General features: G+C 35.0%; 2 protein-coding genes, 1 long non-coding RNA gene and 2 pseudogenes across 6 annotated transcripts; 1 reads left to right on the forward strand and 4 right to left on the reverse strand.

The window, feature by feature from the left end:
* Nucleotides 1–2,121: 2,121 nt before the first annotated feature.
* On the reverse strand, nt 2,122–2,636 carry LOC132031609 (SKP1-like protein 11; annotated as a pseudogene).
* A 239-nt stretch (nt 2,637–2,875) lies between these two features.
* On the reverse strand, nt 2,876–3,269 carry LOC132031610 (SKP1-like protein 20; annotated as a pseudogene).
* Nucleotides 3,270–7,883: 4,614 nt separating this feature from the next.
* On the reverse strand, nt 7,884–12,977 carry LOC132029710 (acid phosphatase 1-like). The gene is made up of 3 exons (XM_059419033.1): nt 12,422–12,977; nt 9,518–9,727; nt 7,884–8,194 (listed from the first exon to the last, which is right to left on the reverse strand). The coding sequence occupies exons 1-3, from the start codon at nt 12,850–12,852 to the stop codon at nt 8,017–8,019; spliced, it is 819 nt and encodes a 272-aa protein (XP_059275016.1). The 5' UTR covers nt 12,853–12,977; the 3' UTR covers nt 7,884–8,016.
* Nucleotides 12,978–15,032: 2,055 nt separating this feature from the next.
* LOC132029711 (uncharacterized) lies at nt 15,033–20,672 on the reverse strand. Of its 4 annotated transcripts, none has more exons than XM_059419035.1 (8): nt 20,521–20,671; nt 20,214–20,426; nt 18,436–18,496; nt 18,292–18,328; nt 17,519–17,596; nt 17,220–17,292; nt 16,176–16,215; nt 15,033–15,402 (listed from the first exon to the last, which is right to left on the reverse strand). In XM_059419035.1, the coding sequence occupies exons 1-8, from the start codon at nt 20,560–20,562 to the stop codon at nt 15,353–15,355; spliced, it is 594 nt and encodes a 197-aa protein (XP_059275018.1). In that variant the 5' UTR covers nt 20,563–20,671; the 3' UTR covers nt 15,033–15,352. The 4 variants fall into 4 exon arrangements, with proteins under 4 accessions (XP_059275018.1, XP_059275020.1, XP_059275017.1 ...); XM_059419036.1 differs by lacking the exon at nt 15,033–15,402 and adding an exon at nt 15,807–15,919 and having other exon boundaries at nt 20,521–20,672; XM_059419037.1 differs by lacking the exon at nt 17,220–17,292 and having other exon boundaries at nt 20,521–20,672.
* On the forward strand, nt 15,862–16,151 carry LOC132029712 (uncharacterized). Its single transcript, XR_009407898.1, has 2 exons — nt 15,862–15,992; nt 16,052–16,151. It is a non-coding gene; the product is annotated as an uncharacterized LOC132029712 (long non-coding RNA).
* Nucleotides 20,673–25,473: the final 4,801 nt, after the last annotated feature.

Below are 25,473 nucleotides of genomic sequence, written 5' to 3' on the forward strand. Positions count from 1 at the left end.
TTCTTCAAGCTTTCCTCCTTGGCACTTTTCAGGTACTAAAAAAACTCTTCAATACGAGTTAAAGAATAATTAAAAAACTAATTCTAAAAAGTCACAACTATTAAAAAAATTATTTACATTAAAAAACTCCAAAAAATCGATCAAATCGATCAATTGATACTTATTGTCAGTCCCCGGCAACAGCACTAAAATTTGACGGCCACAAAATATTATAATAAAATCAAGTTTGTATCGCGTCAAAGATAGTATAGAGAGATATCTTCTCCACATGAAGTGGACTAGTTATCAATGAATTTCTTCTTGGCTAAGGCTAAAGTGAAGATATAAAGATTTAATATGATTTTCTAAAGATCTAAAGCAAGAAGTAAAAGTAATCTTAGAGTTAAAGCTAATGATCGACGATTTTACTAAGAGAAAAAGATAGAGAACTTGATTTGAGATGATTAATAATAAACTTGCTTCTTGATTAATACTTATTATTGAACATAATTATTAATTACCTCTCTCGAATATAATCATCTGTCCCAAGAATGAATTAAACTAAGTCTTCTCTTGAATAACTATAGTTTAACAATTAAAAAATGCAGTAAAATTTTAATATGAAGCGCATTTTTATAGGATCACCGATTCAAAGATATTGAAATTTCTCTCGCATATCACAATTTTCAAAGAATACTTCTACAACCAATCCTTCTCTTGACTAAATGGGGTGTAGAGGATTACTCCTATAATAAATTATTCATTCGAATAAATATGACATGGGAAACAATTCAAGCACACAATCGACTCTATTACTTCTCTCGAATATAATAGAGTTGATCCTAAAAAAAATACTGTGAAAGATACACAATACATATTAAACCAAGAAACTAAGATCTAAATTAAATTATCATCAAGTTACCCAACATAAATTACTCTATGAAAGAGGAAAAGTATACCAAAATAAAAATTGACAAGCTAGAAGACATTACAATCATTTTATCGAATCAAACTCTCATATTGAATTGAAATCAATTGAATGCTTCTGCTATTCGTTCTCTTCTTGCGTTCTTTTTCCCAGAGGTGGCTCCAAGAATCTCAGATAATCATCCGAAAATAGGTCTTCCAGCCTTTATATCACGTCTAGACAAAATGACCAAATTTTTTTATTTCTTCTTCATTAGATTCTGTTTTCTCAGTGTGCTTCTTCGTATACTCGATAATTTTGAGTAGGATTTTGGTATCAACGTTTGGGAGCGGGATGAGGCTGAAATCGTCCTCCACCATGGTTTTGATTGTTTCACATTGAATGGTGATCAATTCTTCCGATTCGAATTCATCGCCATCGGAGGATTTCAATATCAATATTTTTTCTGCTCCATTTCTAATGATGATGATTTCATTGATGATGAACACACGATTGAATTGATGATAAATTATGGAGAAATCAAGAGGAATAAAGTTCTAGAAAAACTCAAAATGCAATATGTGTTGAGATAGGGAAGATTGAGGCGTATTTATAGCGCTCGATTTTATTATATTTCCTTGTCCTTTTTGGTTTATGAAAAAATATTTTTCAGGGACAAGAAAAAATATTTCATATTCTTTCAGACTTCTAATCTAGACTTAAAAAAGTGTGGAAGTTAGAGAAAAGAAAATTATCAGTACTACTATTGTTTTTGGTTTGATTAATATAAGGCCATAAAAATATTTATGGGTGATCAAAATATTTTTAAGGTTTCTTTTAAGATATCAACATAGCTATTTACCTATTTCGGTAGACTAGTTTCTATGTCACGTGTCTCACACGTGTAACTCCTGCCCGTGCTACATAAAATTTAAGAGTAAAAATCATACCCCCTTTTTCCCAATTTGTGTGATACACTTTCCTTTTTACTCTATCCCAAAAAGAATGATACATTTTTATATTTAGAAATAACTTACTTAAGACTTTCCCTTTTACCCTTAATAAAATGATTTACAGCCACACAAGTATCTGTGCTTGTTTTAGGCCATAAGTTTCAAAAGTCTTCCTTTCTTTCCTAAACTCCGTGCCTATTCAAACTATATCGCATAAATCGGAATGGAGGGAGTAATAATTAAAACCCCTAAATTAAATTAAAGCTAAAAACAAAGATCAATCTAATCAAGAGATTCATCTATTTCTCCTCCTTCACGTGCCCACTTATGTTCATCATATACCTTTTCTTCTTCCTTCGGGGAGTAATCATTTATGATATTGAATAACTCCTAACTGCCTCTACCGACTTTCTTAATTCTACCGGCAATCGACTAACACAAGAGATCCATCAAACCGCTAATGTGAAGGTAATTAGCGGGCAATACTAGTTCAAACAGGTCATTGAAGCTACCTTTCACAAATTTTTTATCGAAATTTTTTATTTCTTCTTCGTTCGATTCCGTCTTCTCGGCATTCTTCTTCGTTTAGTCGATATTTCTATTGGGGTTTTGGTATCAACGTTTTGGAGCGAGATGAGGCAGAAATCATCCTCCACCATGTTTTTTGTTGATCAACATTGAACGACGATCGATTCTTTCTGTTCGAATTCGTCGCCATCGGAGGATTTCAATATCAATATTTTTGCTCGCTCTGTTTCTAATGATGATGACAACGTCATTGATAATGATGACACCATTGAGAGAGGTAAGATGGACGGGAAACTTATCGCCCTCGATTTTATTTTATTTCCCTGTCCTTTTAGTTTTATGGAAATAGATGATTCAAGGACAAGGAAAAACATCAAATATCCTTTCACATTTCTAATATGGACTTAAAAAATCCGGAAGTTAGAGAAAAGAAAATTATTAATACTACTGTTGTTTTTGGTTTGATTAATATAAGGGCATAAAAAATTTACGGGTGATCAAAATATTTTTAAGGTTTCTTTAAAGTAAATATCAACCTAGCTATTTTCACATACTTGTTCTTAATTCTATCGGCAATCGACTGACACAAGAGATCCATCAAACCGCTAATGTGAAGGTAATTAGCAGCTAGTACAAGTTCAAACCGATCATTGAAGCTACTTTTCACAAGTTCCTTATCGAATTTTTTTATTTCTTCTTCGTTCCATTCCTTCTTCTCAGCTCGATAGTTTTGATAGAGTTTTAGTATCAATTTTTGGGAGCGGGATGAGAATCGTCCTCCACCATGTTTTTTATTGTTCCACATTAAACGGTGATCGATTTTTCCGGTTCGAATTCGTCGCCATCAAAGGATTTCATTATCAACATTTTTTCTGCTCCGTTTCTGATGATGATGATGTCATTGATGATGATGACACCATTAAATTGACGATAAATTCAAGAGAAATCGAGAGGAATAAAGTTCTAGAAAAATGCAAAAGGCAGTGTCTGTTGAAAGAGGGAAGATGGAGAGGTATTTATAGCGTTCGGTCTTATTTTATTTCCTTATCCTTTTTGGTTTATGAAAACAGATTCTCTAGGGACAAGGAAAAACATTTACATATTCTTTCACCCTTCTAATCTAGACTTGCAAATTAATAGTACTACTACTGTTTTTGGTTTGATTAATGTAAGGACATAAAATATTTATGGGTGATCAAAATATTTTTTAGGTTTCATTAAAGCAAATATCAACCTAACTATTTACCTATTTTGGTAGACTAGTTTCTATGTCAGCTGCCTTACATGTGTAGCTCCTTGATGAACTACATAAAATTTAAGAGCGAAAACCATTATAATTAAACCTTTACATTAAATTAAAGTTAAATACAAAAAAATAATCTAACCAAGAGATTCATCAATTTCTCCTCCTTCATGCACCCATTTATGTTCATCACGAACCTTTTTTTCTTCCTCTGGGATGTCATCATTTGTGATATTGAATAACTCCCCAACACCCTCTACCAACTTGTTCTTAATACTACCGGCAATCGATTGACACAAGACATTCATCAAATCGCTAATGTGAAGGTAATTAGCTGTCAATACAAGTTCAAAAAGGTCATTGAAGCTACCTTTTACGAAATTTCTTGTCGAAATTTTTGATTTCTTATTTGTTCGATTTCTCGGCGTGCTTCTTCTTGTACTCAATAATTTCTATTAGGGTTTTGGTATCAACGTTTTGGAGCGGGATGAGGCTGAAATCGTCCTCATCATGTTTTTTATTGTTCCACATTGAACGACGATCGATTGCTCCTGTTCGAATTCATCGCCATCAATGGATTTCAATACCAATATTTTTTCTGCTCCGTTTTTGATGATGATGATGTCATTGATGATCATGACACCATTGAATTTTGATGACAAATTCTAGAGAGAAATAAAAGTTCTAGAAAAACTCAAAAGGCAGTGTGTGTTGACAGAGGGAAAATGGAGGGATATTTATAGCGCTCGATTTTATTTTATCGTCTTGTCATTGTTGGTTTACGAAAACAGATTTTTCAGGGACAAGGAAAAACATTTACTATGCTTTAACACTTCTAATCTCGATTTTAAAAGTTCGGAAGTTAGAGAGAAGAAAATTATTCATACTACTACTGCTTTTTGGTTTGATTGATATAAGGACATAAAATATTTACGGTGATCAAAATACATTTAAAATTTCTTTAAAGTAAATATCAACCTAGCTATTTACCTATTCTGGTATACTAGTTTCTATGTCATGTGCCTCACATGTGTAACTCCTGCATGAACAACATAAAACTTAAGAGTAAAAAAATAATTATTAAAACCCCCAAATTAAATTAAAGTTAAAAAAAAAAAATCTAATCAAGAGATTCATCAATTTCTCCCCCTTCAAGGGCCCACTTATGTTCATCACCAACCTTTTCGTCTTCTTTTGGGTGTAATCATTAGTGATATTCAATAATACCTTAAAAGCCTCTACCGACTTTGTTCTTAATTCTCAGCAATTGACTGATACAAGAGATCCATCAAACCACTAATGTGAAGGTACTTAGCGGCCAATACAAGTTCAAACATGTCATTGAAGCTACCTTTCACGAATTTTTTGTCGAAATTTTTTATTTCTTCTTCGTTCGATTTCGTCTTCTCGACATGCTTTTTCATGTACTCGAAGCACGTTTCAATGACCTAATTTAGTTATCCCATATGCAACCTTTCCCTAGCTTTCTACAAAGAGGTCTTAATGCTTGTGTATCCCATTAGTTGTTTGCCAAAATAGTACTAATTCTACAACTGCGTGCGTCAGTGCCTCCAGGAAATAGTAAAACTAATTTTAGTAATATTTGCCTTTATTTCTTCAAAGAAAGTTCAATTGACGGACTAAAAAAACACAATTAAAAAGGGAAAAGGACACTGTGTGTCCATTCAACCAAACTAATCCCACATTTGATCACTGTTTGGGCTTAATCCCATCAGGAGTCCGGTCGACCCAAATTAATGCAAAAAAATGGCTGGCCGACCCAAAATAATGTCAAGGCTGGCCGGCCCAACATCCCAGGTGCTTATAAAAAAAATTTTAAAAAAAAAGACTTACATCGCCACAAAACGTCACCATTAAAGGGCTGTTACAGAAAAATCAGGTTTTCTAGTAGCAATTAAAAAAGTCGCCACTAAAGGTTAAATATCCCAAAACATGTATAATATGTGTATATTTAGTAAGAAATATCCCAAAATATGTATAATATGTGTATATTTAGTAAGTATATACAAGAATGATACATTTTTATATACATATGTTGAAATTATATATACAATTTATATACAAGAATGACACAGTTTGTTTATATACATATGCTGGAATTAATTATACACTTTATATACAAAAATGATGCAGTTTATATACATATGCTGGAATTAATCTTATATTTATTATATATAAATTATACGTTAATTATACATTTATTATAGACACTAGTTGCATGAGGCCCGTGCTAAGCCCGAGCCTAAACTCATGATGAAAACATATTAAATTCAATTATAAAAATATAATTTATATCACATTTTTCTATTGTATAATTAATTAATTTATTTTAATGGAACGTTAATCATGTTTTGTTGGTAAGTCTTCATAATTATTAAAGTTTTTTACTCATAATTGAATAATTTTTAAAGAACAAATTATTTATGAGGAAGGAAGTTTTGAAGGAGAATTAGCAAATACAAAGGGACACAATATTCTTTACACTAAAGAAGCAAAATTTTGGAGGTTTAAAACAAATAAAGGGTGTGTTTGCTATGGAGAAAATTTTTGGAGGTTTTTTAGAAAATGTTTTTCAATTTTTTCATGTTGGGCTGATCAAAATTTTTGAAAAACATTTTCTTTAGGAAAATAAGATCATTAAAAATGAGGAAAATGACTTCATTTGTGGAAGTAGGAAAATTAAGTTCCACAAATGACATTCCACATTCATTGTGTCTTCCCTGCCCTCCAATACACCTCATCTTAAATACCCCACCCTCATAGCCCCCATCATCACCACCCACCACATCCCCACCCCCACCCCACCTCCCATCCCATAGTACTTGTCTAGATTATATACAATTGATTTTAGGATAATATATTTTGCTTACATACGAACACAAGAAAATAAGTAAGAACACACTTGTTTTGTTGAAAAACATTTTTGAAATGATATTTCCTTCACAAACACACCCAAAGAGTAGAATATGGGGGTACTAAGTAGTAAGATCTAATAAATGTTCTGATTGAAAACGAAACAGTGACTCCAAAGTTGCATAAATTTTAGCAAAATTTATAATAACAAATAATGTTAAAGGCACACCCTCGATTCTTTTTTACTTGTTTCTTGTTAACTTGACACTTCCCTTAAGAAATTATTTATTAGGAGTAAAATATTCTAATTAAAATTTAAGTTTGACTACTAATACTCTATAAAGTTACTTAATGATAACGGTAATATAGGAAGAATTATTAAATCTTTCGTGATTTGCTAAAATAGACATGTAAAAATATGTTTTTAGTATGACGTAAAAACAAATGGAATGAATAATTTAATAAGGGAAAACAAGAGATTAAAAAAAAAATACATGGTCCAATTTCAAAGGCCCAAGTGGCATGGCTATGAAAGAGAGCAAAAGTAAAAATATGTAGGATAAAATCCGCCACGTGGCGCAACATCATAGGACAAAACATAATGTGAGGACTACAAAAAGTCCTATATTAGCTCTTATATATAATAGTAATATTATACAATAATGATATAATATTTTTTTTTTTTTACATATACAATAGTGATACATATTATATACCACAATGATACGATTTCTATGATACATTTTTTATACATATGATACACTTTCTATACAAGACTGATACAATTTATATACACATGTTGAAATTATATATACACTTTTTATACAAAAATGATACATATTATATACAAAAATGATACAATTTTCTATTCTATAATATACATTATATACACAAATGATACATATTTTATACAAAAATGATACATACCTTAGTGATTCATATTTTGTACAGTTTTTATACATTAGAGATAGGTACTGATATATATTTTTATACACAAATGATACATATTATATACAAAAATCGCCTCAGAGTTTTTTGAGATATTTCTTACTAAATATACACATATTATACATGTTTTGGATGTTTAACCTTTAGTGGCGACTTTTTTAATTGTCACTAAAAAGCCTGATTTTTCTGTTAGTGGCGACTAAAAGCCTGGTTTTTTCAAAGCACCTGGGCTTTTAGTGGCGACTTTTTAAATCTTTTGTGACGACTTTTAATCGCCACAAAAGACTTGCTACAGATTTTGACTAGCGGATGAAAATAGTTTATGGGCTAATTTTTAGGTTTAGGAATAGATGGGCCAGCGCGTGAAATTATTTATGGCCTAGCGGCCATTTGTGTCCTTTCCCCTAGTTAACCCATGAGGGCTTACAATTATTGGGAGAAGTAAGACAAATACCAATTGAACTAGGCCTCGTCCACATCTTGCGAAATGTGTTAGAATAATGTCATACACAAGTTCAGTAGTAGCAGAGAATTGCAACGTCAATTGTCAAAGAACACCATACACTTTTCAGACTACTCTATTATCACGCAATATAGTACATGGGATTTGGAAGTTTAAAAGACCTATGTGCTACAGCAAAACCCATCAAGTCACTCCACTGATCTCCAGAGCTCCCATGAATCCTGTAACCTTCATCTTCTAACTCCTTTCTTTTCTCAGATTTGAACTGGGTTGCCGGCTTACCCTTATCGGAAGGTCCCCTGTTGCATTACAAAGGTTCAGCCACAGTTTTAAAGTTATTTGGCCCAGCATTTACTTTTACAACTACATGCGTATTGGTTCCAAATAAAAGTAAAACTATGCAGGCACTTCTTATGGCAAGGTAATAAGGTGAGGAAAACTTACAATTTGGTAAAATGGAGTACTCTGACTTGCAAGAAAGATGGTGGTTTGGCAATTAGAAACCTCAGACACATTTTTTTTTTTTTTTGGATGGAGATCATTCATTCAAGATACCATAGTTTGTGGTTAAAAACCTCAGACATCATAACAGGAGCTTATTGACAGAGTGACTATGGAGGTTCAATACTTAAGTGGAAGAAGCTTTATGTGTGTGTTAATCAAGAGAAAGTATGGTGTTGATGGCTATCGGTGCACCAAGTAAGTTCGAACATCTTATGGCGTATAAATATGGAAGGGTATCAGATCACTATAGCCCTGTTTCAAGGTTAATACTGGTTTTAAAGTAGGCAATGGAAGGAAAATCTCATTTTGATTGCATAATTGGATTGGTAATGGCTCTTTGAAGGAGTTATTTCCAGATTTGTTTACTTTGGCAGTAAACAACTCATCTATTTTTTTTTTAAGTAAACAACTCATGGAAACCTAACTGAAAAGGAGTTCTAACACTGCTGAGTTCATATTACAGGAAGCTAATAAAGGAAGAAAATCTGACAAAGCCTTGGCCATGAATACAAATTTGGAGATCCAAAGCATCAAAAGGTAGCTTATTTCACATGGATAGTGAGCAATGGAGCCCATCTCGCACGAGAATTTGCAAAAAAGAGTTTTGCATTATATAGCGAATGTTTTCTTTGTGGGAGACAAGAAGAGACCATCTATCATTTATTTTTGCACTGCCAAGTTACTGCTCAACTGTGGCAGCTTTTCTTGAATATCACCGGTATGCAGTGGTTATGCCAGAAACAATAACTGGCTTGTTGAGATGCTGGACAAGAAAAGGAAATAGTAATAGGAAGCTGCTACATACTATACCTGCTTGTATATGAGAGAAATAGGAGGTCTTTTGAAGATAGTGCCAACTCCATTCACAAGATGAAGGCTAATTGTATAATTTTGTTTTGTCTTTGGTGTAGATTTGAACATGTAAATGAGGTTGAATGGATTTTACAGTTGTTAGAATCATTACAAGATTAACTGGGGCATGCCTTTGGGTTTTGTTTTCTGGCAATATTATGCAGTTTGAGAAGCACACCCTTACCGCTGGTTCATCTATAAACTAACCTTACATTCTCAAAAAAACAAAAAAAAAAAGGAAAAAACAAAAGAGAATGTTTCAATACCTCAAAATAAGCCTTTCCCAATTGCTGTATCCAGCATACACCAGATTCTTTACTGTATCATTCCTTTGAAATTCACTCCGACCAGTCAACAAGAATATCTTAAATCCTCGCTGCTGTAGCTCCTTGTACAGCTTTAAACTTGCAGGTATAGCAGGAGCTTCAGCTTCATTCACCCATTTGTCAAAGGCGACTTCATCAAAGATCTGCGATCTACATACAACAGTAAAATGTGATCAACCACAGAGCAACAGAGTAACAACAAAGAATCAAAAGAATCACATTTGACGGCAAACTGGATCTTCAACAAGTGTTGTCAAAGCAACAGCATAGAAAAGTAATGTCTATAGGAGCTTTAAGCTGAAAAGCGCAATTAAAGTGTGGGTTTTAACGAAGAAAGGTACAAATCAGGAGAAGTTAAAAAAGAAAATTATATATCAAATGCCAAAAAAGAAAAACTATAAACACGTTAACAATTACATGGACAGAGAAAGTGAAAAAACCAAGTTAAGTAAAATACACTACAACAACAATCAAGTTCAGAAATCATTTTAAGAAATTTTGTTTGATGCAGAGATGCAATTTTAAGTTTCTAATTCAAACTTTTTGACTAGTTTTCGATAATAAATTTCTTAGTTTCCCACTCTTAGTCACAAAATATTCATTTATAACGTTTTCTTCAAAATTAGCATATAATTTTTCAAGTATACTTATTGTTTAGTACTGCCTTCTTCAAGACTTAGCTCATGCACGATGAGGACAAACAAGGGGATCACTTAGCCCATTGTTTATTTTGACAATATTCTCGCCCTCAGTTTATCCTCTACTTTTGGTAAACGAATAGTTTATCCAGTACTCAAAATCAAGAATGCAGATAAGTCGAACTACAGAACGAGGACTTGAGAAGCAATGAAATAAAGCTACAGTTTTCTAGTAACTACCAATATCTGCTTGAACTTGAGCTCACTAAAATGACAGGATCCTTTCTATTGTTTCATTTTCTAGAATTATAAAAACTCTGTGGTACTAGTACCATATAACTTCTTCAGTTTAGTTTCGAGATTGGCGAAACCAAATATAATCCCTTTTATTAAAATAATAATGAACCACACCATGGAAAACCACCTTATGAACATTAAAACCAAGGGGTTAAAATTTCAACATAACTTTGGCTCGATATCTGGGCTTACATAAATAGTTACAAAATCTGAATATTTACAAGGGCATTAAAACAGAGTAATCCTCAACAAAGTACACAAATTGTTCTATATACTTCTTTCTTAAATAGAATACCAAGTTTTCCAGACTAAACTAGCTGTCCTCGGATTGCTTTTGAGAGTTTACCTCACGTGGTGCACTCTTCCATCTTATGATTAATTGGTCAAAGAGGCATAATGGAGTATCCTTAAAGCTTTCCACAAAATAGAAACTAGAAGCAGTGCCAGTACAGAAAACGAGTTGAAGAAAGATATACTGCTTGGAGTTTCAAAAAAATAACCCTTTCAAAATAAAGAAAATATACTGCTTGGAAACTTCAAGCTTTAACCAATTGGAACAAAACCTTGATCTTGACTCTTGAGAAATACTAGTCTACTTTCAACATAGAAAGAAGCTTAGGCTTTCATCTCAAGCCACCATCTCAAACCATTACTGTTTCAGGTTCAGAGTAAAAAAACACACTAAATTAATTAAATTATATTCGTATTCTAGGAATTCAAATAGAAATAAAAACAATGGAAACTCAAATCTCCGTGCTTCTAGGCAGAACATAATTTGGATAAGTTTACTGCTACTGCTTTCAACAAGATGAAAATTTCCTAGGCTAGCTTCAAGGGACTGCAACGCTTATTTGTTGTTATTTAGCAGTTGTCGATGTGAATTAATGGTAAACTGTTCAAAAAAGTTAACGAAAAGGATTTGAGGAAGAATCATTCCACTGTCATGTTCCATTGATAGGATTTTCAATAGAAACCCAACTTGTATAGTAATAAATTTAGTTGTTTCAACCTATGTTGCTCGCACTCTTCAATAATGTCGACGGGTGTGTGGTTGGATCCTCTAAACGTAGTGCATTTTTTAAGGATCTGATACGGGTGCAGTAACATTTCCGAAAATTCCGAGCAACATAGGTTTCAACAACCTAATGGAGGAAACTGGATGATGTAATGAGCCCGGATATAATAAGGATCACATGAGGGGATACGTGGTTGAAATTAGTCAACTGTTTGCTCGCACATATAGAAAGGGTTGAAGCTATCGTGAAAAGCGTGAAAAATTTGGGGATTATCTCAGTTCTCTCTTCTTCTTCATATAATCTCTTCTTTTCTCATTCTCTGTAGAAATCAAGCGCATCAATGGCGGCTGTGTTGCTTTTTTTTTTTTTTTTCTTCAGTTTACTTCCAGTAATAGAAACCAGAAAATTATCCCAAAGACACTGTTTCATTGAGATTCCATTATTAGATCTTGACAGATGATAATTAGTACTAAAGAATCCAAGCAGTCCAGATTACCCAAATGCATATGAAAAAAGAGAAAATTCAGCAAACTAGAACGAAAAAGAAAAAAAAATACTCCCTCCGTTTCAATTTGTTTGTCTCACTTTCCTTTTTTTGGCAACTCTTTAATTCCAACTTTCCACATGTCATGTTTACAACAAGATTGAAGGACTTTTTGGTACATTCTAAGACCACAAGATTCAAAAAGTTTCATTTACTTTTTTAAACTCCAGACCAAGTCAAAACGAAACAAACAAATTGAAACAGAGAGAGTACAATACAAATAGAATACATTATTGAGCATTAATAAGTAACAACTATCTAAACAAAGCAGTCCAGAGTACCCAAATGCATATGAAAAAAAGGAGAAAATTCAATAGAAAGAAAGAAATCATTTGGAGAGTGGAATTACCCAAAGCCATGGTTAACATAGTAAGGCAAATTAGACAAGAGCGTTTCATCAACATCGAAGATCCAACCGTCCATTTTATCATTCGCAACCTTAACTGTATTAGCAAACGCAAGTGACTGATCAGCCACAGCAGTTAAATCAGAAGAATAACGACCTGCAGTCATGTAATCCTGAACGAAGGAAACGCATTTTTCAGGGATACAAGCCCAGAGACCAGCGTCATTAGTCTCCACAGTGAATCGCCAGCTCTCACAGTACATAGCATTCTTGTTGTTGTCTTTGGGAATAATCTTGCGGTGGGTGAAGACCCGATTGAGGGCAAAAAGGTCTAGTATTTGAGGAGAGATTTGGAGGATTGATTGAGAGGATGAGGTGGAGATGAAGGTGAAGGTGATGAAGAGAAGTGTCATCAAGTTTTGAGGGTACGCCATGATACTGGAATCTTCGATGGGTATCAGGCTTAGCTATGTACCTACCAATCAAATCCGATCACCCTAATTTGATTTGCTCCATCTCCTTTTTTTTTTTTTTTATATATATTTATGATATTGCCAATCTATTGACTTCATTGCATAATAACTAAAAAATCTTCTTCTTTTTTTGGGGGCTCTTATAGGCTACCTGCAAATAATCTATTCGGCGGTTAGATATACTTTGTAAAGTAGTTAGTGCTAAACAAATTAGTACTATAGTATTACTATTTTGTCCTTAATGTAACCCCAACTGGAAGTATTGCAAATAATGAGATAATTTAGGGGGTAAATTGCAAAACAATAAAGGATAGGTTGCAAATTGAAAAAAAAATCGAGCATGCAAAATGAAAAGATAACAAATTGACTTAACGACAACTGTAATACATTGGTCTTTTCTGATAGCTATTCTAATTAACGAGCATTGTGGACACAAGGAGTTAATGGTTCTGGGATGTCACAACATTGCCTAAACCGTTCTAAATCACTACTAAGCTTTATGACATCTCTAATACTCCCTCCGATTCAAATTCAGAGTCCACTTAGCCTTTAGCACATCCTTAAGAAAATATTAACTACTAAAAAAAAGTTATTCTGACTAATTTAATTTTAATTAAAATTTGCATATTACTAGTAACTTGATATATTGAGATGTGGTCACTTAGCACTTAGCAAGGATAAATCTGCAAAAATAAAGTTAACTCCTTCTTAATTATGTAAGTGAACACTTATTTTAAATTAAAATAAAAAGGCTAAGTAGTCACTTATTATGAACCGGAGGGAGTATTGATTAGTTTCAAGAACACTTAATATAAAAGGTAAAATGAGATAAAAATACTTAATTTTATCTTGATTTAACAAAATAATAAATAATTTGAGATAAGTATTTTTTAGAAACCTTGAAAACTAATATGAGATCGAGGGAGTGTATGACATTTCGCCTTCTATAATCCCACAATTTAGATTTTAGAGAAGATTGTCCCCTTGAGTACGGGTAAGTATTTTGATCCCTTATATGTATTACTGAATATAAAAATGTTTATAGCAGTGGATAGCTTTGGTCCAATCTTTACAGACTTCTTAAAACTAATTGTCACACCCCAAACTAATTGATGCCTCTAACTTTAATCATGTAAGAATGCATATTAAATTTTATCCATACTTATAAACGGCATATTGATTTTTTATGAAAATTTACGTGAAAGCAGTCCAGAGAGCAACCACCATCTTTTCTTTCAATGCTCTGTAGCAAATATGGTGTGGCAAAAGTTACTTACTTGGCAGGGCATTCACAAAAGTATACAACTGGGACCAGGAGCAAAGATGGGCAAGATAACATGCAAATGGGAGCAATGCAATAGCTGAGATATATAGGATGACACTTTCAGGATGCATATACTACATTTGGCAAGAGAGAAACATGAGAGTGTTTCAAAAGAAGACGAGGACAGAAGCAGTAATGGTCAAGATGATCATATAGGATGTCCATTTCAAAGGATAGAAGAAGACAAGACTTGTAAAAGTGCTCAAGGAGCTCAATTTTTATCCATAGAAGTAGTTGGTAGGAGTTTGTGATGTTTTGAGCTTACAGTAGGTTGTGCAGTTTCAGATGCACTACAAGTTGGGGCTCTTTGTCCAACTCTAGAGGGTTCAATTTGACTGTGTGCATATATTTTTCCTGCTAATACAATCGTTAGTTACCAAAATATAAAATCTATGAAAATATTTATATTTTCAATAGCTAATCATGTGGCTCAATAAACAAATCATAATCTTAGCACTCTTATTATTCTTACAACATACGCGCATAATAATATAAAGACTCATGAACTAGCAACCCTGCCACAATGTATCTGTAACATCGCAACCTTTCCTTCCGAGTATGTGAATCTCGCTCCTTGAATTGAGAAGTATCGTAGGTCCATATAGTATTCTGAGACTTGTCGAGATGACTTGGGTTGGAACACAAGGGGTTCGGGTGAATTTCAGCCAAAAAATCACAATTCAGCATGTTGCAATTTTTTTCCTGATGAAGCCGCTTTTGCGGACATATGATCTCAATTGTGAGGTTAGCCACACAATTGCGAAAAAATACATTTGCGAAGTAGCAAAAAATGTTCAAAAAATAATTGCAGATCATTGAGCAAAAATGAGGAACAACTAAACGATTAATGGTACTTTTTAAGATACATGAACTGTCTTTCACAACCAGACAGTGTAGGCAACATTATTGGGGCTGTGACATATACATACAAATTGAAACTGGAAGGCAAGAATCAGTTTATGCACTGCATTGCATAAAAATAAAATAAAACTATGTGACCTATCTTGATATTAGCACATCTATCAATTCCTCATGTCAGGAACTATGCATGTCTTCTGTGAGAAACCCGGATCAAAAGTTGTTGCAAATCTACCCGCTCAAATCTGACACGGGTTCCAATGGAAGCTGTCAATATCATCAAAGGAGACGCAGCTTTCCGGTCACTGAATCTACCGCTGACTTGCTTCCTGCTCAATGGTAGAATAAGTTTTGAGCATCGCACCAAAGAGATTTGAGTACAAGTTGGGCGCAAACACCAACCGAGCTAGCATGCTATCCCACAAAATAATAGGTGTAAAACAAGGAGTATCCTCAAGAATAACAAAATACATATTTGATTTGTACGAAAGGTGCACCAATGCACAAGTTTTATCCCCTTTCATAGGATTTTTATTAACTGTTCCCCAACATTTTGAAATAATCTCTTAACATCCGTCAAAAAGGTTGTTCCAACTATTTCTTTTGTTTAAGTGATGGAATTAAATTTGCGGCATCTCATAAACTATTAATGAAATTTAGCTTTAAAAACCTATTATGGAATTTAAACATTTCAGTTTTTTTTATGAAAAGAGCAAATGATGATTTGGGGACTGTTCTAAAAGAGATCTTACAACTGTCAACAAAAGTGGTTAGGATGTGCAGAAGTTTATTCTGACTGCCATAGAACTGGCTAGTTAGAAGTGAGCATTCTACGTAGATGAAAACCTGAAGAACAGAATATTTGAGCCTTAAAATTTACATATAGACTCTAATAGATAAATCGGATCAATTAAATTCAGTACCACAAAATACTGGAAAGTATATCATCAGAAAAGCAATAGAGCTGCAGAAGTACAGCTACCACATAATATATTACTGGTAATGTTATAAAGCAATAGAGTACGGAACAAAAAAAAAAAAAAAAAAAGAGAGAAAAAGAAAAAAAACATATGAATAGCAGCAAACAGATTAAGAAGTACACCTGGTCCAACTGCAAGAACTGTCCTTGAGCCGGATGCGACCTGCATCATACAAATTCCGGAAAACATAAGTACATTCTGAGGACCATTTGGTACACCCCAAAAAGGAAAAAAAGGAGAACGAAAAGGACTCTTCTAAATAAACTACTCAATAAAAGGACTCTTCTAAATAAACTACTCAATAAGAATCTCTCTAGGCTGCTACTTAACCACATGATCACAACCTCATATTCTTCCTCTGTAACGCAAAGAATGAAACCAGGTGCCTGTAATATTCTTTCTGCAACTGAGAGCAGCCAACAAGCATAGATACTGCAGCATATCCTTGTCACAGTCTCTAGACGTTCTTAATGGATCAATTTTTCTTTTTGAAATGGTCCTTAGTGGAATAGTGGATCAATTAACTATGCCTAATCCCAAATTAGTTAAATCATTTATATAAATCATCTGTATCTATCTACTCCATTCATGTCCAACACATTCCAACACTAGATAATTTGCCTTTTTAAGCAATTTGGAAGTACTTTAAAACTAGAAACTCTCTAATCTACAGTTATCCCTTCAAGAATATACCAGTATCAATCAGACTAAAATGTCTCCTAACAAACACCAGACCTAATGTAAGTGTAATACCAAATCCAAACTTAGTTGATATCTCTTATATAGATCATTTTCTTCTATATATGTTGTGTTCTTAGCTGTGTCCACATTGATTCCAAGAGATTGTAGGTTTTTTGAAACAATTCCTCTTCTCTATAACTCCCTCTTATCTCTACATCTTTTTAATAAAAGAGCTTATTCCATGAATGAAGTGCTCCCCAACTAGTGCGGGGATAGGTGGAGAGTGGGAAATATATCGCATGCAGCCTTCCCCCTAACAATTTTGCGAAGTTTTATTTCCATGCTTTAAAATTGTGAAGATAACATTACCAAAGAACAACTCTACTGTTGTGCCAACGCTAGCTCTCTTCTACTTGTTCTTAACATACATGTTATATATTTCACAGAAGTATCATCAATTTTACATTATTCCTTGGGAAGGATACCTGTGTACGTCCCGCATCAGCAACCACAAAAGTTGGAAGACCAATGTTCTCGGCTGCTTCCTTCAACTTATTCCTAATAGAATATTTTCCAAGCATATAAAAAGTGTCAATCTTAAAAGGAGAATCATGGTCAGTGAGGATTCATACAGCGGACCTCAACTTGTTTGGGACTAGGCGTAGTTGTTTTATAAAACAATGCCAATCCTTCTTCAAAACATGATGACACATTCTTCACAAGTAGGCACGGGCATTCATGGTGTCTAAGGGAAAATAAACATAGAGTAGGATCACCTGCTTACATTTCTTGCTGATTCTTGCAGGTAACAACTATTTTGGGCTGTCCGCATTGCTCCCATTGCCTCAAAAGATACCGATCACTGCATTAGGTAACTCATCCAATAAATTATCAAATAATGCCACTTCATATCTTTGTAATAAGAAAGAAGGAAAAAAAAAAAAAAAAGGAAACTGGTAATCTGCAAAAGAAATGGGGTCTTCATGTTGTTACAGGCCCAAATGATTTCTTGGATACTTGTTGCAAACAATACATTCTTTTTTCTATGGGTTGAGACAAAAATACAGCTCCAAAGGTGAAGGATTTTTAAACCATCAAAAGATTTTCGTATTTTCATTTATTGACATGCATAACCACGAAAAAACATGATGAGGATTGAAATTGAGAAGGGGTGCGCATCCACACTAGAGACAGAAAGCAGAGCTGCACTGGATAAAAATTGATCAATTCGGGAATAGAAATGCGTAATTTGGATAAGATATTGCATGGGGCTTGCGCCTTGCGGAGGCCAGCAGATATCGTAGTTTTTTTCATCTAATGAAAGAACACTCCTCAGGTAAGTGGGATCTCAAGACAATAAAGTTCCAAGTTTAATAACAACCACACTCAAATGGACTTTTGTAGCTGCACGTGGCCAGCAAGATGCTTAAGAGCTGATGCAGTTGGTGTAATTGTAAAACTACTTAGTTCTGCTCATCCATTCTAAGAAAAATGACCACTCAGGGTTAATGTCCTAGATTGTTCTCAGCTAGTAGAGTGTAATCCATGTAAAGATACCTTTGCATAAGGTCTGCATACATGCCAGTAGCAGCATCTGCGTCGTTTAATTAAACAGTTAAATTGTGACAGACCACGAAAACATCATGAGGAACTTGCAAAATATGGAAGGATTGAAACATCAAAATGCTAGAGGTTCCTTACGAGCACACTGAGATGCAACTTTTCCTTGTGCCATTTTCAGGTCTTGTCTGACAACTAATACCTGGTATTAAATATCTCAAGGTCAGGACATAGCATTTTGTAGAAACCCATTCAACAAAGAGACAGTCAAACATATACCTAGACACAACAAATAGCACAATATATGTTTCGATGAAGACAAGAAGCATCCAATATCAATTTCTTTTTCCTTTTTTGATTTGTTTTGTGTGTGTGAAAGAGAGAGAGAGAGCAGAGAGAGAGAGAGTGTGTGTGCGTGTGAATGAGCATGAGAGAGGGGGGTGGGGGGAATCATGTACCAAACTATTCAAGATGCAATAAAACAATAACATCAACTATGCCTCGGTCCCAAACAAGTTGGGGTCGGCTATATGTATCCTAACTGACAATTGTTTCACCATTTAAGTTCAAGTCATGTCATCATTATACCAAAAAGAAAAAGTGAAAAATAAGTTAAAAAAGATATAAATAATAGTAGTAATAAAAATGATGATAATATTAAAAGTTCTATATATTTTTACTGGCATATAAATATATTATAAGGTCAATATAGCATCTTACTTCTAAGAAAAACGAAGAAGATAGTACACATACACACTCACTCTCTCACACATACACAAATTTTAAAAAGGGAAAAATCTGGATTCTAGTGTTTTCAAGATAAGGAAACACGATATGGAGTAAACAAGGTTCCTCCTTTTGTTTAGGAAAACTAAATTACATTAGTAGTAATTGCCTTTGTGCCACTCACCTTCCATTCTCACTAGTTAGCAGCCAAAATCACATGTCAAAAGAAAGGGGGTCGTGTTGAAGTTACTTTTTTTTTATAAGTTCAACTTACTTTCTGGCAAAGTGTTTGATGAAGATACCAATTTTCAATCTCTCAAAAATGTACATGCTCCCAATTAATTTTCAAGCAGCCTAGCAACAACGTTGAAACTAAAGCAAGTATCTCTAGTGCTAGGCATCAAGAATCGAAGATTCATCAACCTTGGCTACAGTCAAGAATTCATTGCTGTAGAAACAGTTCACAGGAAAAGATTTTGCCTGAATATTTATATCCTAGTCAAAAGTTGATCAGTATAATACAGTGAAACAATATTTTGAATGCACAGGGATTTCCACTCAAGTATCACCCAACAATTCTTACATATCAAGTTAGCTTTTGCATTATGACGGCCAAAGCAAGAGTTACCAGAATATGCTAAAAAAGTTACAAACTTTGGAGCTTAATACTCTTTTTCTCTTTAAGGGAGTGACTAATCATCTTAAAAACTAGTTTCCAATTAATCCTTTTTCATCTGCCTATTTTATTATCAAAACATATTTAACAGAGAATCCACTTTGCAATCCCTTGTTCAGTTGTATGTTCTTTCAGTATAAGCATTACTACAAACCCCGAACCATAATACCCCCTAAGTTTCAATTTGTTTATCTTACTTTCCTTTTTAGTCCATTTCAAAAAGAATACCTCTTTCCTTTTTTGGCAACTCTTTAATTTCAACTTTTCACATAGCATGTTTAAAACCACAAGATTTAAAAGTCTTGCTTACTTTCTTAAACTCCATGCCAAGTCAAAACCAGACAAACAAATTGAAACGGAGGGAGTAATAAACTATGCGCACACAGAAGTAAAAAATACCCTCCACCTGAACTGAACAGATAAAATGTTATATAAAATTTAAGCAAATCAAAGTGATACTAATTCCAAAAAATTGACAGGAAATTACGGATAAGAGTGAAAAGAAGAATGCACAAACCATTTTGAGGTCTTCATCAGCCTTAGATGAGGCCAAAATCTTTTCAGGATGATTTCTACTAAGCAAATGACTAGTCTTCTTCAAAGTGTTACTAGTACTACTTTTGGAAGGCTTAGTCAAATCCAACAACAACCCAAGAATGAAACCAATAACTATTCCAGGAATAAAATTCTCTGGCTTGAAACTTGCTCCTAGCCATTCTTTTTCCTCCTTCTGCTGCTGCCATTTGTATTAAATTAGAGATAAAACAATAGAAAACGAGCCAGTGAAGATGTTGACATCCAAAAAGAAAAGTAACTTTTCATACCTTCTTGGAAGAGTGGGAAGTGCTGCTATTGAAGATACGCATTGAGCTTTGGTTGGTTTGACAGAAAACAAAGAGAGGAAGAGTGTGGAGTGATGGGGCTGTGATTACTTGCACACAAACGTATACAACGGCGTCGTAGAGGGATTATTGATGTATTTTCTTTAATTTGCTTTTATTCTCATCTCATCTCCTATTTATTACTATTTCAGAAAAGGACCAAAATTATGGCTGATTGACTGAATGGGCCTATTATATTTGGGGTCATTTGCACGATTGTCCTTCAAAGGCCCTGATCTTTAATTTTTATCTTTCGCCTAATATCTCGAGGTTTTGAGTTTAAAACCCGACTTAATCAAAAAAATATTCTCAAGGCAGAGTTTCATAGCAAAATTAGGCCTATTCGGGCAAAAGTTAGGCCTTAAGGCAGAACTTTACAAAATTTCAACTGAATTAAAAAAAAAATTGCCTTAATACAAACGCATCTACCTTAAGGTAGAGTTTTGCCTTCAGGTATAAGGAAAAATCAAAACTCTACCTTAAGGTAGAGTTTCGCCTTCAGATATAAGGCAAATCAAAACTCTATCTTGCCTCAAACTTTGCCCGATCAGGTAAAGTTTGCAGTTAAACTCTGCCTGAAGGTAACAAAACTCTGCCTTGCGATTTTTTTTATTTTTTATTTTTGACTAAGCAGGAGTTCGAACCCGGAACCAAGGAATTTTTAATGAAGGGCAAAAATTAAAGGCCACCAATTTGAGAGACAAAAATTAAAGACCAATGGCTTTGAAGGGGATTCCGCACAAAAAAAATGAAATATTTATCCCAAGAAAGTCCAACGCGATGCCATGTCCACAACCAAATGTATTCTAGGATGGATTTGTCTAAAGGGGAAGTTACATAAATACTAGCAAATGAGTAAATTATTAGTCATCTACGATCAATTTCATTGTTACATTTATTACATGATATATTAAAAAGGAACCTATTCTCTCTCCTGCAATCAAGAAGTTCAAAGCCCATGAAAAAAATTTAAAAATGCTCCCAGACCCCGATCCCGAGGCAGGCAGTAAAATCTCAGATCCGACTCACTCTCTCCTCAAATCACCATCGCAACCCTCTCTCAAACATGAGACTTCAGCTTTCTCTCTCCTCTATAGCCTCCAACGACCACTTCCCGTTCGTCCTTTTTCATTTTCTCTCTCCTCCAAAACCTTCTCAGATCTTCTTCTCAGCACCGGTTACCCACTGTCAGTGTTGGTAACGTCACCGGTGACTCTGTCAGTGCCGGAAACACGTCGGCGACCTCTATCAGTGCCGGAAAATCACCAGCGACATCTGTCAGTGCCGGAAACAGTTTCAGCGACCTCTATCAGTGCCGGCGAGCACCTCAATCAGCAAAACACTTCAGTTGTCTCTTCAGTGACAGCTGGAACTTTCCATTAGGAACATGCAGGGTTCTAATCTTTTTTTCATCAGTGGGGATAAATCCTTCGAACTTAGAAATACAGGGGACAAATATTACAACTGGTTTTCATTAATAGAAAGGGGCAAGAGATATACAAGCAAGATCAACATAGATATTCAGAACCTGAGATGCGTGTGCGAAGCGCTGATATAAGCATCAAAAGGCTCTGGACGACTATACAGAAGGTGGGAAAGAAAGCAACAACACAATCTTTTCAGAGTCTACCAAAACTTCAATGTTTATGGTAGATTTGTTCGCATAGAGGTCTGGCATGGTTCATCTAAAGCAGTAGTGATCATCCCTGAGATCAGCCTCAATAGTGGATGGTCAAATATTGCGAAGAAAATCCTTCATTTTCTGGGGGAATTCAGCAAAACAGAGCCACTGCTTCCTCCTCCCCCATTGACAAAATCTTATCACGCAGCAGCCAGCATTGAGAGATGGCCAGAAATAAGTCAAGAAACAAACAAAGGAGAATTGAATGAAAAACATTCCCTGCACAGAAGCTTGGTTGGCACCTTCAATGATCCATTTCATCACAGTCCCAATCCCGAAACTATTCAGAAATGGTTCATTAGTAGATGGAGAGTAATTGCTGGCATCAAAGTCATACCTTTAGACCACAATCGGTTCCTCTTTGAGCTTCTTCCAGGCAAGAGGCAATAAGGGTAAAGGCAGGGAATTGGTTCTGGAGCGGAAGACATCTCTCTTTATCTTGGTGGTCGTATGACTTATCTCATCGCAATCTGTAGCTGGCTGAAAACATCTGATTTGAAAGTTTTGGAATTCCCCACAGATAATGGTCAATGGACACTTTCGAAAATATAGGGGCTTGTTGTGGGGGTTTTATCGGTGTTGATGAAGATCCGAAAAATAGAACATATCTGATCTGGGCTCGTATCTACGTCAAAAAATCAGACATGAAGTTTCCGGCAAGTTTGAATTTTGAATTTGATCAGAGGATTTTCGAATTGCCAATAATTTTAGAAATTCGATCTTTTTCTTTAGCCGCTGGTCCTTCGACTGGTAATCAGATGGGGTCAAATTTTTTTTCCAGCTCCATGTGCTAATACCATTAATGAACCACGTGACACCCATATGGGAGAACCTGTGGAGAAAAGAAGGAATTCGAAGGATTTAACCACAAATGGGCTGTCCCTATTCTCATCTCATAGTCAGGGTAGTAAGAAACACTACAAAGGGAGAACTTCATTAGCTTTGAATAGTGGATACTATACTAAAGGCCCACTTACAAGCAAACACTTCAAGCAACACAAAAAGAAGCAAGTATGGAGATCAAATATAGACCTATGTTGCTTCAGAGCTTCATCTTTCTTGAATGCTTCTTCCTCTTTTGATCCTTTTGAACTAGAAGCTCAAGCATCCAGTCTCAGGGATTTAGAACTCATGGAGGGGACTATCTCTTAGCTTGAAGCAGATGATGAAGCAGACCATGCAGGACACTCGATGGACTCTAATATACCCAAATTGATATTCTCAGAATTTTCAGCTCCAACTGAATCTAACTCTGGTATTTCATCTCAGTCCTTCAACAGTTTTCTTCCTTTGCCTTGGCATGACCCTCAAATTCAAACTGTTGATATTCCTGATGTGGTGGAAACCTCAAAATGGACTAAGTTGATAATGCTGAAGGCTTGCAAAATGTTGAGGGTGAAAGTTGTAGGGTTTGAACATGAACTTCTGGGTATCATTCTGAGAATGGAGGAAAGAAGGAAAGCACAGATTTTTAAGCAAAAAAATAAAACAGGGGAATTAAAGAAAGGGAAAAGCAAAGCGATTCTCGAACTTAAAGATTGGATTGGGATCTCCATGACGGGAGCGGGAAGAAAAGAAAGGGCGGGGTCTCACAAGGCTTATTCCAGATAAGAGTTAAAACACTCAGTTGGAATGTGCAGGGTCTCAACAATAAAGACAAGAGAAGCACTTTGAAATCTCTTATTCACAAGTGGGGAGTTGATATTATTTGTCTGCAGGAAACCAAAATAGAGGCATGGAATCCATCTCTAATTAGGTAAATTTGGGGAAACAGATAGATCTCTTGGGCAGAAGTCAAAGAAATTAGTACCAAAGGAGGGATATTAATAATGTGGGACAAAAGATCTTGGAAATGTGTTAATTTTGAAGCAGGAGCCTTTTCTCTATCATGCAGATTTTAAAGTCTTGCTGAGGACTTCAAATGGGTTTTTACTGGTGTTTATGGTCCTCATACCAATCCAGAAAGGGAGGATCTCTGGCTTGAGTTAGCATTTATTAGGGGATTATAGTCTGACTTATGGGTCATAGGAGGGAATTTCAATGTGTGCAAATTTATGGAGGAAAGATTGAACTATGCTAGAAGATCAAGGGCGATGTTGGGATTCTCCAACACTATTTTGGATCTGGATTTGATTGACCCTCCACTTTAGGGAGCACAATTCACCTGGTCAAGGGGGGAGGCATCTCTCCAAGCCTCGAAGAATTGATAGGTTCCTTATCTCACCGAATGGAATGAGATGTTCAATGCTATCAAACGACACCCTTTGCCTAGAGTTTTTTCGATCATAAACCAATTATCTGCAGTGGGGATTGGGAGGCCACGCGCTTCTTATTTCAAATTTGAAAATATGTGGCTTCAAGCCGAGGGTTTCATGGACATGGTAGAAGGATGGTGGAATTCTTACACCGTATTTGGCACCCCGGACTTTGTGCTAATGCGAGAAACTAAGGAATTTCAAGAAAGACATTACTAAATGGAATAGGGAGGTTTATGGAATAAGCCGAGACTCAAAGGAACAAGGCACTCAAAGAACTGGGAAAGGCTGGATCGATTTAGTACGAGCTCGAACTCTTTCTACGAAGAGAAAAAGTCGGGAAAGGAATCTTAAACTTGAACTTCGGCAAATAGCAACCGAAGAGATCTCATGGAGACAAAAATCAAGATGTTTATGGTTGAAAGAGGGGATAAGAATACAAAGTTTTTCCAAAGAATGGTCAACTCCCATAGAAAGGCCAATTCTATTGACGAGACTCAAAATAGGGAATGAAGTAATTAAAGATAAAGAAAGGATCAAGGATGGTATACTGAGTACTATCAACAAATTTACAAAGAAGGATCGAATCTTGGAGACCCTCTGCTTGTCTTTGAAGGTCTACCAGTCTCAACACGTTGATAAAGAGGACCTTGAACTTCCTTTCACCGAATTGGAGATCTCGAAGCTCTCATGTCTTGTGCCCACGATAAAGCTCCCGGCGATGGTTTCACTATGGCGAGTCTTTTCGTAAATCATAGAACTTCATCAAAAACGAGACACTGCCAGCGACTTTTAATTTCTTTCATCGTAATTGCCAAATGGTGAGATCATGTAATGCCTCATTCATTGCTCTTATCCCAAAGAAGAAAGGTGCTATACAACTTAGAGATTATATGCCTATAAGTCTTATAGGCAGTGTCTACAAACTGCTAGCCAAAATTCTAGGCGAGAGGTTGAAAA

Source organism: Lycium ferocissimum, chromosome 9 (genome assembly GCF_029784015.1).
Source record: "Lycium ferocissimum isolate CSIRO_LF1 chromosome 9, AGI_CSIRO_Lferr_CH_V1, whole genome shotgun sequence".
NCBI classification, from domain to species: Eukaryota; Viridiplantae; Streptophyta; class Magnoliopsida; order Solanales; family Solanaceae; genus Lycium; species Lycium ferocissimum.

Bases quoted from the DNA above. Each gene is read 5' to 3' on its own strand.
- LOC132029710 (XM_059419033.1), bottom strand. From the start codon at position 12,852: ATGGCGTACCCTCAAAACTTGATGACACTTCTCTTCATCACCTTCACC. The intron at 9,728-12,421 runs GTAATTCCACTC...TGTTGTATGTAG, and splicing joins TATGTTAACCATGGCTTTGG to ATCGCAGATCTTTGATGAAG. The intron at 8,195-9,517 runs GTATTGAAACAT...GTAATGCAACAG, and splicing joins TGGGAAAGGCTTATTTTGAG to GGGACCTTCCGATAAGGGTA.
- LOC132029711 (XM_059419034.1), bottom strand. From the start codon at position 20,562: ATGCGTATCTTCAATAGCAGCACTTCCCACTCTTCCAAGAAG. The intron at 20,427-20,520 runs GTATGAAAAGTT...TGGCAGCAGCAG, and splicing joins CTTCCCACTCTTCCAAGAAG to AAGGAGGAAAAAGAATGGCT. The intron at 15,920-16,175 runs GTGTACTTCTTA...TCTGTTCTTCAG, and splicing joins AGTTCTTGCAGTTGGACCAG to GTTTTCATCTACGTAGAATG.